The 15,527-nt window shown below is 37.9% G+C and overlaps 1 protein-coding gene across 1 annotated transcript in view; it reads right to left on the reverse strand.

Annotated features, from left to right (window-relative positions):
- Window positions 1-15,527, reverse strand: part of LCLAT1 (lysocardiolipin acyltransferase 1) — a gene marked incomplete at its 3' end in the record, with an annotated part of 74,806 nt that overhangs the window by 46,575 nt on the left and 12,704 nt on the right. Inside the window, exons 3-4 of the mRNA XM_009864555.1 lie at window positions 12,064-12,210; window positions 3,328-3,444 (exon numbers count right to left, since the gene is read on the reverse strand). Coding sequence (XP_009862857.1) covers window positions 3,328-3,444; window positions 12,064-12,210 — 264 coding nt within the window. The remainder of the gene's footprint in view (window positions 1-3,327; window positions 3,445-12,063; window positions 12,211-15,527) is intronic.

Genomic DNA, 15,527 nt, shown 5'->3' on the forward strand with positions numbered 1-15,527 from the left:
AAGAGTTAGAACACGGGGGAAAAAAAAAAACAAAACCAAAAACGTCAGAGACTCAAAAGCCAAGGAGATGTATTGCCTAAACAATTTTATTGCTTTTTTGGTGGTGGAGGTTATATAGATATTTTTCTTAGCTCCCATAATCTCAGCAATGACTTCAAAACCTACAGGCAAAAGAAATCAAATATTTGAAATAATGACCATCTAAGCGCGAGAAGACAGCCAGAAGAACTGAAGGGTTGGTCACCACTGGCAAAAATCCATTCACGCAGTTCAGAAATGTTTGCCACCTAAGGAAAATAAAGGACTGGTGACTGCTTTGATTATGCTGTCAGGGTTCACATAGTGCTATAGTGCTTCCTCTAGGAAGAAATTCTCCTGCACCATTTTACTCAAGGTTGTTTTTTCCTGATTCTTCATTTCTCATTCAGAAGGGTTGCTAATAGTTATTTTTATGTAATAGTAGGTAATTCTTTCATGCTACAACTTATCATGCATATTAATCAGGGTTCTTGTCAAATTAAATTACTATTTTCAGCATTTGAAAAGTAGTTAAACTTCTAATGACATTTTCCCTCTCTCTTCATCAATCTGTTTTCAGAGGAAAACAATGTACTCAGGCTTGAAGTAAAGACACTTGAGCCTCAGGAATGGGAAAGAGCCACAAGCCGAAATGTATTCACAGGAGAGCTATAGGGCAATAAGGTTGTCACCTATGCACAAAAATACTTTCAAAGACATAAACATGATGTTAAAATCTCCACCACTTCCTCCTGCATGTTAAAGTCACACACAATACTTCCTACTTGCAGTTGTACTTGCAAGTTGTACTTGCAGGAAAAGAGTAAACAAGTGTATTTGAATGATTATTGCTACTTTTGTAGCATTAGGACTATCCTGAAACAGGGATTCGTTGAAATAGCACATCCTTAATTATCCTAGTTTTCTTTATTACTGCCACTATCAGAACCTAGAGTTGTAAAAAAGGCATTTTAATAGTGCAGATAAGTCAAAACAGAGCTCCATGATAACACTAGATACCAGGTGTGCTACCTGTATCTGAAAATCTACCTGGATGTCCATACATCACAGATGAAAAAAAAAATGTATGCAGATACATAATATACTGAAGTTTTTTTAAAGTCAAGCAACTACAGTTAGATTGTCCATAAGAATAAAATATTTCAACACACTTGCAAACAATTGAAAAAAAATGCTTAAATTAGTAAGTAATAACAAGGTATTTTAAAATTATGGTTGAACTAACTTAACTAACAGTTTACTATATAATAACCTACAGTCATAATATATACAGCTTATAATGCCTATCAAGGTACGCAGTACCTAGTAAATTCAATGTTAACGTATACTAATATATTTCACCCAATATATGCCCACCTTAGAGGTAGAACTTATAAGCATTTGAAAGACTGGACCAAAAAAAATCATCTAGGAACACTTTTGGTTTCCCTCGGCTTTGTACTGCATAAAATCAGCTAGTCAGCCTCAAATATTTTCCTTTTTATAACCCAACAGTCTAATTTGCATAGATGTCTCATACAGCAATAGAACAGAAAAGCATTTTTATAAAATTAGAAAATGATTGTATAACCACAGAGCTTGTTTCTGCAGCAAGTATGAATTTTTTTTTAAGTTGATAATATTTCAAGTGGAAAATATTCCTTTAACTGAAAATTTATTCCAGGCTAGCAATATTATTACGCACTAGGTTAACCTAGTGGTGGATAGTTTAGAGTAAATAAGCTTTTGAAATTGTGTATGGGGCAATCTTTTTTTACTACAGCAAATCGAGTAATAAACCTTCAAGATAGGTGAAAATCTAAAATGTACACTACTGAATGCCCAACAGAGTCAAACAGATACATGGTACAGCTAGGATTGTCCAGCTGGACAAAATACCACAGCGTTTATGGTAATTTTAGGGTATTTGCTTAACAGGAATCAGGCAAATTGCAAGATAGCTCTGCTCCAAAAATCCAAGCAAGGATTCCAGCAAGGGAAAAAAAAAACCTACCAGCAGGCCTTTATTCTTTTTAATCATCTTTAACTTCTTCCTTCGGCAGTTAGAATAACCAGGACATGCTAAAGATCTAGAATCGCTTTTCCCTGAAGAACTAGCTTATAAATAAGTCAATTCATATCTACTTACATGTTTATTTTCTTCAGCGACACGCCACATATCCTGCCAGCATTCACTCACCTGTATTTGAATCGCTGCCACATCAGTATCATTTAATGGTCACACCATCACAGCCTCAAATCTCATTACAATGACCTTTAGAAGTCCCTTCCAACCCAGCTTCATTGAACAACGAACTGGTTGGGATTGTTCACTTTCAGGACTAGCAGTGGCATCATATCTATGCTGTGGGGGACACACAGTTTTTCATAGAATCATAGAATGTGGTGGGTTGGAAGGGACCTTTAAAGGTCATCTGGTCTAACTCCAGGGGGTTGTTTTGGGAACAGGCATCTGATGTCTCAATTTAACAAGCAATCTCATTTTTATACTGTTCCTCTGACAACAGGGACTCAATCTCTACCCCCAGATTAATACAGGGATGGAGGACCATTTCTAAGTAGAAAGCATCACGACTCTGCCAAGCAACACAATTCATATTTTACACAGCTTCTCCAAGTCATAGAAACATAGAAGGCTGGAAAAGACCTTTAAGATCGAGTCCATCCATTAACCTAGCACTGCCAGATCCACCACTAAACCATGTCCTGAAGCACCAAATCTACACGAGACATCTACAAGTCACCATCACTGGAAGAAGCTGGCAGCACTGGGCAGCTGACCTGCTGCATCTGTATGCTGCTGTGCATTCCCCTTGCTCATTTAACACAGCAACTTCTCCTTTCAGCTCTCGGACTTAACACCAGAGGCTTTTCATAGAGGGCAGTGTTGGACATGTCTATGTGTTCGCTGTCAAGCATCCACCTGAGGTTAAAGACTAGTACAGACAATAAGGATGAGCTTTCTTGGGATCTTTTACACTATTTTTCTGAAGTTGATTGCTAAGCAATCAACAATGTTCAATTTAAAAAAAAAGTGAAAATATCTTTTTTCATCCCTTGCATATCTCCTGATGATATTAGTATCTGTCATCAACCCTCTCAAATCTCTCCATGTCTCAATCATTTAAAGCAAGGTTGCAAACAAGGGTGCTTTTTTTTGTGATCAAGATATGTAATGTTTTTCTGAAATTACGTCAAGGAGTTTTGTGAATATCAGCTTCTACAGCTGGAGTGCAATCAGTTACCTTAAAGGAAAAAAAAGAACATATAAATACGGAACAGGGTTACCTTCCCTTAGACGCTCAACCACAAAAGTGAATCCAGTAGTCCTTGGATGTAAGACGTACTCATATTTCCGAAGTCCGTTCTTTTCAGCGAATTCATTACTGCGGGCTTTGGTATTGGCTGAAGAAAAGAATAAAACCCACCATTTTCTATTAGTGTGAACACAGAGCAAGGATTAAAGATAAGTATTATATGACAAGAACAGTACAGCACCAGTTCACACAGTACGTACGTGCAACAGCTTTTCAGGTGGAAGCAGACCGGTGGCTATAGTATGGTATGAGGAAGAGCAATGTGGATTGCAAGAAAAGCCTTTTTACCCTCTCATTTCTTTTCAGAAAATAAGCAGTAAATCCTTTATGGTTATCAAATGCAATCTGAAATCTATGAATTAAAGTCTATTAATAGTTCTCTGTGCATTTCAGTATCAATTTTACAGCAAAATGTGTTAATGGCTCCATTTTTATTGCTTTTTAAACTCAAGGGGCACAAGGTATAGTAATGTAGGTCTGGTATTATGTAGAGAAATACTTTTGGATCAATGTTTAACTGCGTTGAACTTACTTCAGAAAGATTAAATGGGGGAAAATAGTTGATCTAATGCACTAGAATGGCATTTTACATCTCCATTCTCAGCTTCACACTTTTTATTCATCAACCTGTACTGCACATACATACCCTGTTCTAATTTTTCTGACTGACTGCCTCAGTGTCACAGTGCGTGCTTCCTACTGTACACAGAGCGCATGCAAGGCATCCTGAAAGCAGCGTGGCTAAAACCTGTGACAAATACATTTCGAACTTCTGGCAAAAAGAAGCCTCTCATGAGAAAACCAAACAAAGGTTGTTCAGAGTCAGCTGCTAACAGAGCCAGCTAACCAAGGGAGACGTGGGCACTAGAGCAAAAACTTCAAGAGGCAAGGTGGAGAGGCAGCACTTTGTTCTCCAGAGATGTGCAGGAGGCTCTTCCAAGCAGCCAAATGGACTTTCCTGGCCGCCCTTACTCCTCTGCTGTGGGTACTGCTGTGCCTCTTCTGGGGCCAAAGGCAACAGACATGTGCCATGTTCCCTTAGCAATATGAAGGGAAAAAAGAAAAAAAATCAATTTGATCAACTAACTTACTAACTAACTCATATTTATACAGATTTACAGGTGTTTTAAAAGACAAAAGTCCCAGGAACAGATTTATGGAACAAAATCATTGCCTCAGCAGTGAATCATCTTTTCCAAGCAGAAGCAGCTCCGGTTTTAAGTGTCCATAGTTAACCTTAACAGCACTGGGAGATAACGAAACACCTATTGCTACTTAATAATTTAATGGAATTGGTAGTTATACATAAGTCCTTACCCTTACAATCATATTTTTCCTTGTAAAGGAAAAATAGCACAAGTGGACAAATCAACAGTTGTGCAAGATGTCCTTTTTGCAGTAATGCAACTTTCTTGCATCTTTCTTTTTCTCCTAAATTACATGAGCTTTTGGTTTACCAAAAAATGTGGCGTCCTTCCTAAAAGGCTATCTACCTATCAATGAATGCTATGGCATTTCAGTGTACTGAATCTTTTTCTCCTGTGACCTAACGTTTCCACTCATAAAAGCACTGCTGTTCATACGTGCAGCCCTTTGGATTTAGCGTGCAGATTTCCTGACCATGTGATTTGGAAGAAAAATTGTTGCCTGGCAGCCAAGCAAGTGATTCAGCAAAGAGAACCCAAAGATCTATTTTTTGCTAAATTGCCAAAATGTACAAATGCTTAAAAAAAAATTACGACTTCAAAAAGCATTGCTAAAATTATAAAATGTGTGAAATACTAAAATTGCACTTGGCTATGTAACTTAAATTCATCTTTCCTTGGACATACACATTATGTATATGATCAGAGTATCTATTTTTGTCTGCTCGACTACTACTCCATTCAATGCTGAAAGCAGACTACTCTGGATCAGCAAAGCAAATTTGCCTTTAAGACTCCTGCCTTTGCAATGGCAAAGCTTTCAGAGTCATGAGCAAGACTTGGAATGGCAGAAAATGCAAAAGTAAACTGGCAATTATTAAATGCTCCTCTGGAAAGCCAGATTCTACCTCTTAGACATAATTGTATTGCACTATTAGCTCAACAACTTAAAACGATTTGCTAAGACATGACATTGATCACCAAGAGCATTTCTATAAAAAGTATACAAGTCAAGAGTTCTTATTCAGATTCTGTGGTGATTCAAGCAAAATGTTTTAAATTAATTTATCACAAGGTTTTTAAGCTAATGTATTGTTTCTTCCAAAGGATAGAAGTATCTTCTTCATTTTTTGTATATCCAAGTTTGGGTTTCATTTTGGACTATTTTCAATCTGCAAATCAAGTCCTTGGAATCACTCAAAGCTTTGAGACACAAGCACCATATCAGTCTACATTAAGTTAAGCAGTCTAAAAAAAATTAAATCTAAGTCTTAAGCATCTCAGACTGCACAGTTAATGAGCACTCAGAGAAACCTTCTCTGTACGTCTGCTCACTGGGCACTTCATTTCAGAGGGAACATGAAAACTAATTCCTTGGGGTTTGTAAAACCCTCCTACTTGCACCACAGGAAAACCAAAGAGGAAGCGGGCAGTTTCGTTTTCTGAGCCAGACCTAACCGATGCTGCAAAAAACGTCTGGGACCTCCACTGCCCACTGCCTTGAAGTAATTGTCTTCAGGCCACCTCCCTGAACTTGGAAAGAACTCACTGTAAACATCTGCAAAATGTCTTCCAAACTTCCCTTTTACTACAATGCCTTTCTAAAAATGTGTGAACAGCTGGACACTGGCACAGCGGCCAACACTGCTCAGCTATTTCCTGATCTTTGTATCCCTGTCTTGCCTCTGGACTGTAAGTTTTATGTAACAGAGATTGCGCCCTTCCCCTTTTGCATGACCTTAGTGTTACAGGATTTTAGAACTAGAGTTAACACTCCCAGCTAATACAATGATTATTGTCATCTGGAAAAATCATCTCCCTTTTCCCTTCCTAACAACTATCAAGTCACTGTGCATCAAACAATATTTATTCCAGTAAGCCAAGAAGGTCAAAGGGTTTTGATGCTATCCTGAAAGTATTGGTAGGATATGCTTTCGAAAAGTAAAAATAATGCCCTTCCTTCCCTTCCTGCTGCTGTCAGTATTTGAAGAAAAGTTTCTTACTCTGCTACTACTTATGAATAGATGTGCTGTGTGCCATCTTATCTGTTGTAAGCACCTTGGTGCTTATGGCTGTTGCCTGAATCTTCCAGGGGAAATTCAGAGCAAGTCTCCTGCTTGGAACTGGATTCAATAGAAGGCAGAAAATGGGATGTTCCCAATTATATGAAACCTAGAGGTTAGAAAAGTCATCCAGGAAATCAGAAATGTGTTTTTATACCCTCTCCAACCTGAGGTAATTCACACAACAAACACCTCTTTAAAATCCCATAATCAACAGACCAGGCTGCACTATCAGTGCTGTGAAACTTCTGCAGTCCAGATTATAACACTCTCAAGCGAAAGAATAAGAGTGAAAGATGCCTTTGTAAGCCTGATAGTGAAAACACTTCCTTAAAAAGAGGAAACATATGTTCTCTTCTTTGCTTCCAACAAACACAAACGGCACAAAGCTGCTCTTGAAGCAGGGACTGGAAATTAACTCCGTTTGGGTCTCCTTAATCCCAAAAGGTCCTTCACATCATTTGGCGAAGGGTGATGACCCCTCCTCATGCTTACTCTCTCCGAAAAATATGAGCAAGTGTTGCTTTCCAGAAACAAGTATTTTCCTTCTTACACTATTTATGCTGAAACAAACGTATCCCTAGAGGTTTTGCACATTGTTCCTATTAGGTGTATTTTGCATTTTAACTCCTTGGTTCTATTTGCTTGTACAATAAAAAAGAAAAAGTAGAATAACCTATTTTTATGGAAAGCAACTGGTTTATTAATAGAGGCTGGTGTAAGACCTTTCCTGATCCAGAATTTCTTCATGCTCTATCTTCTCTGGTCTTGTACCAGCTTGCCTCTCGTCCCCTGTCTCCTTCAGCTAATACATGCTGCCTCTCAGACGGTATGTTCTCTGAGGTGTTGACAAGTACAAGAAGTCCAATTTATTTGAGTCTTTAGACACTACTGCAGAGCAATTGTCAAACAACACAAAAGAACAAGAATTTAAGGGTTTTGGCCATAACCTCTATTTTTTTTTTTTTTTTTGCTCCTGTGCTGCCTTTGGTACATCACTTGATTCCATTTTTTCCCCATTTATCTCAAAATCATGTGTGCAAATCCCATTTATCACATTTTTTAATTATTAGGAAAGCTCAAAACGTCAGCACTTTGTAGAAGCACCACATTTCAGAATTTTATTTAAAGAAACTGGAGGAAGAAATTATGCTAACACATTTTCTTGATTTTTTGACTTACAGATTTTTAAGAAGTTAAATAGCGTTTGCTCCTAAAAACCAGAGGACAAAGTCAACAAATTGGATTTTTTTGAAGTTGAATCATAATTTTATTTGTGAGATAGTTTTGAATTAAACCAAAAATCTCCAGAATCTACTTTGATGAAAGCCATAATACAGTAACACTAACTGCATTAGTGCGAGTCTGAAGAATATTTAGAACTAAAACTTCAAGACCTGTACCCAACAAAAAGCTAAGTTTGTGCTCCCCATGAAATACGAGTGCAACGTTAGCTCCTCTCAGAGAAGCTCATATGCTTTTACACATTCAGCATTGTCCAGGCTGTTGTGTTTTGCTGGATATCACCCAAAAGAATTATGAATTTCCATCATCATCCTAGTGGAAATCTGATTCTGACAACTTTAATACAAATATTTCTGACCAACTCTCAACCAATTTTCTTTTTTCCCTGCAAGTACTAGCGCATTAAAATTTGATGATCAAGTACTACCTTTGCCTTTAATCTAACTGGTGATAAAAACAAGTGCGTACTTCTATAACTTCAAGTACTCTCAAACTATATTGGTGCCACAAAGTGAAAGAATAAACAAGTACTCCAAAAATCTCTCTTTTAAAAAAATAAATATTCTCATTCATGTATTAAGAGATTTGCATAGAAAATATAAAGTCTATAATGGCTCACAGTTAATATTTATAAAAAAAAGTTAAGCAATTGTTCTTATTTGTGCTACTTTCAAACTATTACATGTTAAATCAACCTCTACCAGTGCTTTAGAACAATATCTTTTTTTTCACTACCAAGGCACATCACATTTACTGGAAAAGAGAAGAATCCAGCTGCAGCTTATTGTTACGTTCTAGATGGAATACTGTAAGTGATCCGCGTCACAACACTCCTGCCAAAATGTGGGTTCGAGCAAGCTTTCCTACTTGTTTTTCAGCTTTTCCTCAAGGAAAAAAGGTCTGTGCAATCACATTCTGTCCACCTCAACTTTCAAAGCTATTGACACCTGCAAACCAAGTTTGACAGAGACAAGAGATTCAAAGGCGATTAAGCCCCACAGCATTTCAGAAAATGAATGGCTGAGTAAAAGGGAAGCTTCTGAGAGCAGAGAAGGGGAAAAGCCAAAGCAGGCTCCACAGGTATTTAGTTTGTTGGAGCTTTCAGTCATCCGATGGGTAACACCAGTAACAGCGAGGATGAGCCACAGCACACGATGCCTCTCGACGAGAGATTTGTGGAGGAAACATCACACGGAAGGAAACACAAGGAAAAAGGATAAGTTGGAGTGAAGAAGAGACCATGTATGGGGATGCAGACACAAATCCATAGGAAATGAGGCTTTAACAGGTGCAGAGCAATACAGCAACTTTTTTTTTTTTGTTATTGCTTTCTGAAGAATTACTACAAAGAATCTTGTAAGGAACACCAAGAAACACAAAAGCACAAGCAAAATGGTGGGTTGAATTCCAGCTCTCCAGAAGCACTAGACTTATGGTTGCTTTGTTTTCTTCAGAAAGTCTGGCTATATGTTTATCTGCTGAGGGCTTCTTTTTAAGCAATTACAATAAAATACCTTTAGATGCACTTAGCTTTAACCTTGAAGTACTCCAGAGTGAAAAGATGACCAACCTACCAGAAATAAGTATATAATTATTACCTTAGATGCTATACATCCAGTCTGCAAATACATTGGTTCAGGGTTCATGACATTACTATTTCTAACATTTATTTACGTAGCATCTTCCACTGCAAAGTACTTCAGCAAATTGAAGTCAGGCAGTAGCCCATATATAAACACAGTCATTTGAACTCTTTTGCTCTCAAATACCTGAAAACACTATACCATTTCTTATAAAGAGGGGTAAATCTATCGTTGTCATGCAGCCACTGAGAGGATAATAAAAAGAGAGAGAAGCACGAAGCTGAACAGCAATTCAGCTTTTCAGTGAAGTACATGTAGAATGTTATTTTTCATTTTAAGCACCAGAAAAATTTTGGTTTCAGAAATAACTAGCAGTTTCGCAAGTTAGTCAGGAAACAAGAGCCATTGCCTCTATTTTTGCAGAATGCTCCCTATGAACAAAAAACCATTCAGAAGAAAACTGTGGTTTATTTCTTATTCTAAAAGATGGAACATGAGGTTGCAATAGGTCCTAATGTGTCAATAAGATAAGTTTTCTGAAAACATTTTTTCCAAAATGGTACAGAATACATTATTATGTTCTACCATTCTCATTTGGCACAGACTTATTGCTTGGTCAGGACTAGCTTGTCAAGGATTTCACCCTGTCTCCCATATGTTTTACAATATCTGAGCTAATGTTTCCTGTGAAGAAAATTAGATAGGGAGAGCTATTTACTTTCACAGAAAAAGTCCCAGGGTTTTGCTTGTCTCTATACATCTTATTATGCACAAATATAATATCAAGGTTGTGCTCGTTCCTGAAGGCAAGTGAGAGTGCTCAACACTGGACAGCTGAACGTGTCTGAAGCCAGCACAGCTGCCCAAGGAAGCAGCTCCCTGGAATCTTCCCCGTCCAGCAATCTGTCCTTCCCACTACACCACTTCTGCCCTGGGCTGCTCAACAAACCCAGGGGAAAACAATCACCTCCCACCTGCGGCAGCTTCAGAAGAATAGTGCGGTTAGTGTGGAGATCCATTTGATATTGCAAAGCTAAAAAGTAAGTGTTATGTAAGAGGAAGGAAAACGAGCAACAGAAACACCTTTAAAAAAAAAAAATCCATTGAAAATCTGTGTTCCAAAGTCCAGTTAGAGATTTTTTTTCAGATTAAGCAATGAATCTTGTCTGCATGAATTCTTCAGTGCATGGTACCAGCAGCATACACTTAAATTTAGTCATCTGTATCGGTTAGAACAGCAGAGAGAAAATCTTGCTTTTCCTTAAGCAACTCCACGTTCAGCTGGAGGACCCCCACCACTGCCCTGGGACTCCTCAGCACAAGCATTAACACACTGCGGCTGTGTCAGTTCTCAGCTTTTTATTTTTTTAACTGCAGTCCGAAACTTCCTTCATTCTTTAAAATTTGTAGTCTCTAAGGAATATTGGGAGGGATTAGAAAGTATACATAATTTATGGAACAAATTACAAACAATCCAATTCTTTTAATCATCTTTGATGGAAGCACCTGGTCAGAACGAGCATGAGTGACCCAAGGAGTAATCTTCTGACTCCATGAATAAGATCAAAATTTCACCTCATAATTCAGAACTAGGAGGACACAGTCGTTCATTAAATCAAAGAAAAAAAAAAAGCTAGGTAATTTCCCTCCTTCTTAATTTTAAGAATAATTAATTCAACAAGAGATACCATGTGAAGCAGCCCAAGAGAACACAATGAATTTATCCTCTTTTAGGAAGGCTAATCAAGTGATGGTGATTCCCTACAGCGTGATAACATCTGAATATTATACATATGCATTTTAAGGAAATTTGGAGCACAGAAGAATAAATAGCATCATATTTTAGATATTTTCATACTGTATCTAGTGCTTACTGATCTGGCACTGCCATGAAGTATGGCTTGAGAATATCTGCAACGGAAAGCACAGTAATCTTTTAAACAAGCTAAAAGGTAAGAGTTCAATTGTAATTGATTTTCTATTTCAAGATGATGCTTATCAAAATCATGCTGCAGGCATGAAGAACTACGGAACATTCATGCAATGTTTTCTTTTATCAGCAATTAAGTTGTCCTCAACACTGGTTAGCAGCTTGCTACTGATGCCAAAAGATAACAATATGAAGGTATATATTTTATTAGGAATTAATGCTACAGGATATATCTCATTAAATTTACTCTTATGATACTGTCAATATGTGGTTCAGGAAAATATTTTCTAATAGAGGTAGACTCAGTCTGCTTACATAGCCTAAGGAACAAGTATCTCCATTTTCCCCTCTTAGGCAACAAATCTAATAGAATCATTAGTTCTCCTCTCCAATCAGTCCCCCACAGGTCTGAAATCATTCTGCACTGTTTGCCCCAGTAATATGGAAAACGGGAACACGCAACTGATTTATTCCTACTTCCACTAATGCAACATATATCAGTATTGACCAATATAAAGCCATTTCAATCATCAGATGCTTTGAAATGTACAGTTATTTCGGGAAGACTGGCAAAGTCTCTCAGTGGAACCATGTTTGTGCCTCTCAAATGAATCAGCACATATGATTATTAACTATAATCTCCAGTCTTGCTCCTGCCTTGAACTTTTTTCAACTATTTCCATAAACAACAAAGCATTTTCAGGTTGAACATTCAATCAGAAGATAGCAAGTGCAGCCTACCTGTGAGATCAGTTCCTTCTGGAAAGATGAGGAGTTGCAGCGGTTCATGAATGTCACAGAAATAATCCAGCATTTTTTCAAAGTGATTCTTGTCATCTTCCCACTTTCTCTGAATGAAAATAAAGGCAGCAACTTGCATTGCCCAGCCTGAAGTTTAAAAAATACACCTTTAGTAATATTCCACTCTGATACTTCCACAGTATTTTATACATTGTGTTAGAGACAACATTTTATTGGCTGCCCACCTGTCCTCATCCCTGATTAAGAGCACATACTTAGCTTGTAAATGGAGTTTTGAATAGGAAGCAGAAGAATGCATAATATAAATAAGTAAATCTTATAATTTCAAATGGCTATGATTTTGCAAAACTCAAGTTATCGGAGTTAGAAAAGCTTTCCAGTGAACAAGAACAAGGTCAACACTGTCATGAAAAGAGGTTGTAGCCAGGTGGGAGTTGGTCTCTTCTCCCAAGTAATAAGTGATAGGGCAAGAGAAAATGGCCTCCAGTTGCACCAGAAGAGGTTTAGGTTGGACATTAGGAAAAATTTTGTCACCAAAAGGGTTGTGAAGCACTGGAACAGGCTGCCCAGGGAAGTGGTGGAGTTACCATACATGGAAGTCTTCAAAAGATGTGTAGATGTGGTGCTTAGGGACAGAGTTTAGTGGTGGACCTGGCACTGCTAGGTTATTGACTGAACTCAACGATCGAAAAGGTCTTTTCTTATGAATAAATGATTCTGATTCTATGTGATGATCCTCACCATATCTTTAATCACTGCAACATTGATTTGCTCAAGGAAAGGGGTTGCCCCTATGGACAAGCATCTCAGCAATGCAGTGCAGGACAAAAGAAAGCCGCATTACAGAGATAGTTGCCTTAGGAGGGCACATTAAGCATGTGGATTGTGCAGAAAGTAGATATTGCTTTGAGGGCTTTATTGCATATACCTTCTTATTTCTAATAGAACACAAAGTTGCCCTTTACACTTGATTGCAGAAAAAAAACTGATGTATATCCATTTGTTTGTATTAATCCACAAGACAGCTGTGAAGATTTACAGTCTGATGTTAAACAATGTAATGCAGTTCAATAAATGAAACTGCTGCTGAGCCTGCAGCTCAAGGGTCACATGCCATCATTTCCAATAAACATTCTTGGCTTTTGTTTGGCATGATTTAGTATACAGTATATCACAAAATATTAGAAGATCTGTCCGCTAGTTCAGACAGCAGAATAAAAAAAATCAGGGTTCCAGTTCCACCACATGCCCATGATGCTCCCTTCTTAAACAGAGCTCAGAGGAGCATGACATTGCCTTAGCACTGTACTTGGCTGGCTTGTATCTCATCAGAAAACCTGCAGATAGATATTCTACATCAAAGAGAAAACATCACAGCTTTCCATTCTCCTCTTTGCTCATCGCAGTTCTCGTAAGTCTGTTTTTCCTTTGCGGGTGACTCACAGTATGTTATTCTTGTACTTTATTTCAGCTCCTCTTTACAGGGACTCCTTTCTACTCTGTCTGTGGCAATACCTTGCAAGAAGCATAAGCAAGAAAATCACTTCTTAAAGTCACCAACTTTTAAATCAACTTCTTAGGTTGGTCAGCCTGGTTAAGGCATTAACCAAGCTGTCCAATCTCTTCTGCATTGGTTAAAGCATTACTTGTATGTTAAAGACTTGTAACCTGTATCATGAGATGGATATTTATTTTGAAATCAACTGAACAGATGGAGGATGCATAACCAGAATGCCTTCTGCAATCTGGACTTAATGAGTCTCAGATATTCAGATAATGAATGACATCCAGATAACTGAGTACTGGAAGTGGTTATAAGAATTAGGAAGAAAAATGCACAGAATGCAGTCTCAGCAAATCTTTTCAAATTTGCACACTGTACTTGTTAAAAACGCTCTGTAAACAAGCCTAAATTTTGACCACAACATTTTATGCGCATCTATGCACATATCGCATTCGCACATCTACAACGTCAAGAAGTATCAGTACAGTACTATTAATAGTGGCTATCCATGTTTAAACAAATCATTTGCACAAAAAAAATAAGGTCAATTTTAAAGGAACTGAAAGGTAACTCACATAACTACACTTTCTGCTGGCATTTAATTGCCTCCTGCTGCTACGATACATTTCACTACAATGCTGCAGAACCAGTATTTTAAACTGAACTACTAAAGGCTTAATTTTCACACTTGTCATTCTGTTATAGGAAGAGGACACCTTTTCATACCAAATGTTTCTGAATACAAAATGGTGCCAAAGCATTTGATTTCTCTAGGACATGCATAGAGATGGAATGAAGACAAGTCAGGGGCAGTTCAGATTGGACATTAACAAAAGGTTTTTACTGAGAGAGTGGTCAGTCACTGGAACAGGGTCCCCAGGGAAGTGGTGATGGCACCAAGCCTGTCAGAGTTCAAAGAGCATCTGGATGACACTCTTAGTCATATGGTTTAGTTTTAGGTAGTCCTGCAAGGAGCAGGGAGTTGAACTTGATGAGTCTCTTCCAACTTGAGATATTCTATGAGTCTATGATACCTCATCTGAAATAAAATTTACAAAAATGGGCACAGTAAATGAAAAAAAGCCCTCTGAGCAGAAACAGAGATGTCTTGTACCATACCACTCACAACTCTGAGGATGCAGATGCTCCATGGGACAGAATACATAGAGATTAGGAAGGTTGTAGCATGGTCTTCATGGCTTCCAATTGTTCTTACTTCTCAGCCAAGACCTTCTGTATGTTTTTTTGTACCTTAGACACTATACCTAATTTAGTTTATGACAAACCTGTACTGTGCTAAACTATTTTATTGTGTGGTATCTCACATCAGGCCTAAATTATTTAGTCCTTGTGTTCTCATTACAGCAGAGCCCACAGGTAGAAAGAAGGGAAATGAGAAGCAAAATAAATGACAGCCTGAGAAGCCTGCTGATATTTTCCCAGGTTAGCAGGCTCCTCAGGAAGTGTGATTTTGGTCCATAATGGAGGAGGCATGGAAAAAAAATCCCTGACAGATCCCACCCTCTCCCCTACCTTTCCTCATGCAGCACAAACTTCTAAATTATATGGAAATACAATTCTAGCAATCATTCTTTTAACAGCACTGTGAATACCACATTACAAATATTTTTAGATACTAAGAAAGCTGCTGCTTGGGAGAATCGTATTTTACCTGACTAAACTGTCTTAAAGTAGAGGACATAGAGCAGTAGTTTCCCATTCCTGTGGTGGTGTTATATACAGGCTATGAAAAATTAAGCAGAGGCAGTAACGTAATGACAGAGAGGAAAAAGAAGAAAGAGAGGGAAGGGAATTGGGAGGCATCCAGTTTTTAAAATAAACAACTGGTTTGATTTTCTAACCTTTAAAACAGATAACGTCCAGTGTCCTGGATATATCTAATTAGACGAACCAGTCCTGACTGCTCAAGTAAGAACAG

The sequence above is a fragment of the Apaloderma vittatum genome, unplaced genomic scaffold (genome assembly GCF_000703405.1).
Source record: "Apaloderma vittatum isolate BGI_N311 unplaced genomic scaffold, ASM70340v1 scaffold3880, whole genome shotgun sequence".
In the NCBI taxonomy this organism is placed as follows: Eukaryota; Metazoa; Chordata; class Aves; order Trogoniformes; family Trogonidae; genus Apaloderma; species Apaloderma vittatum.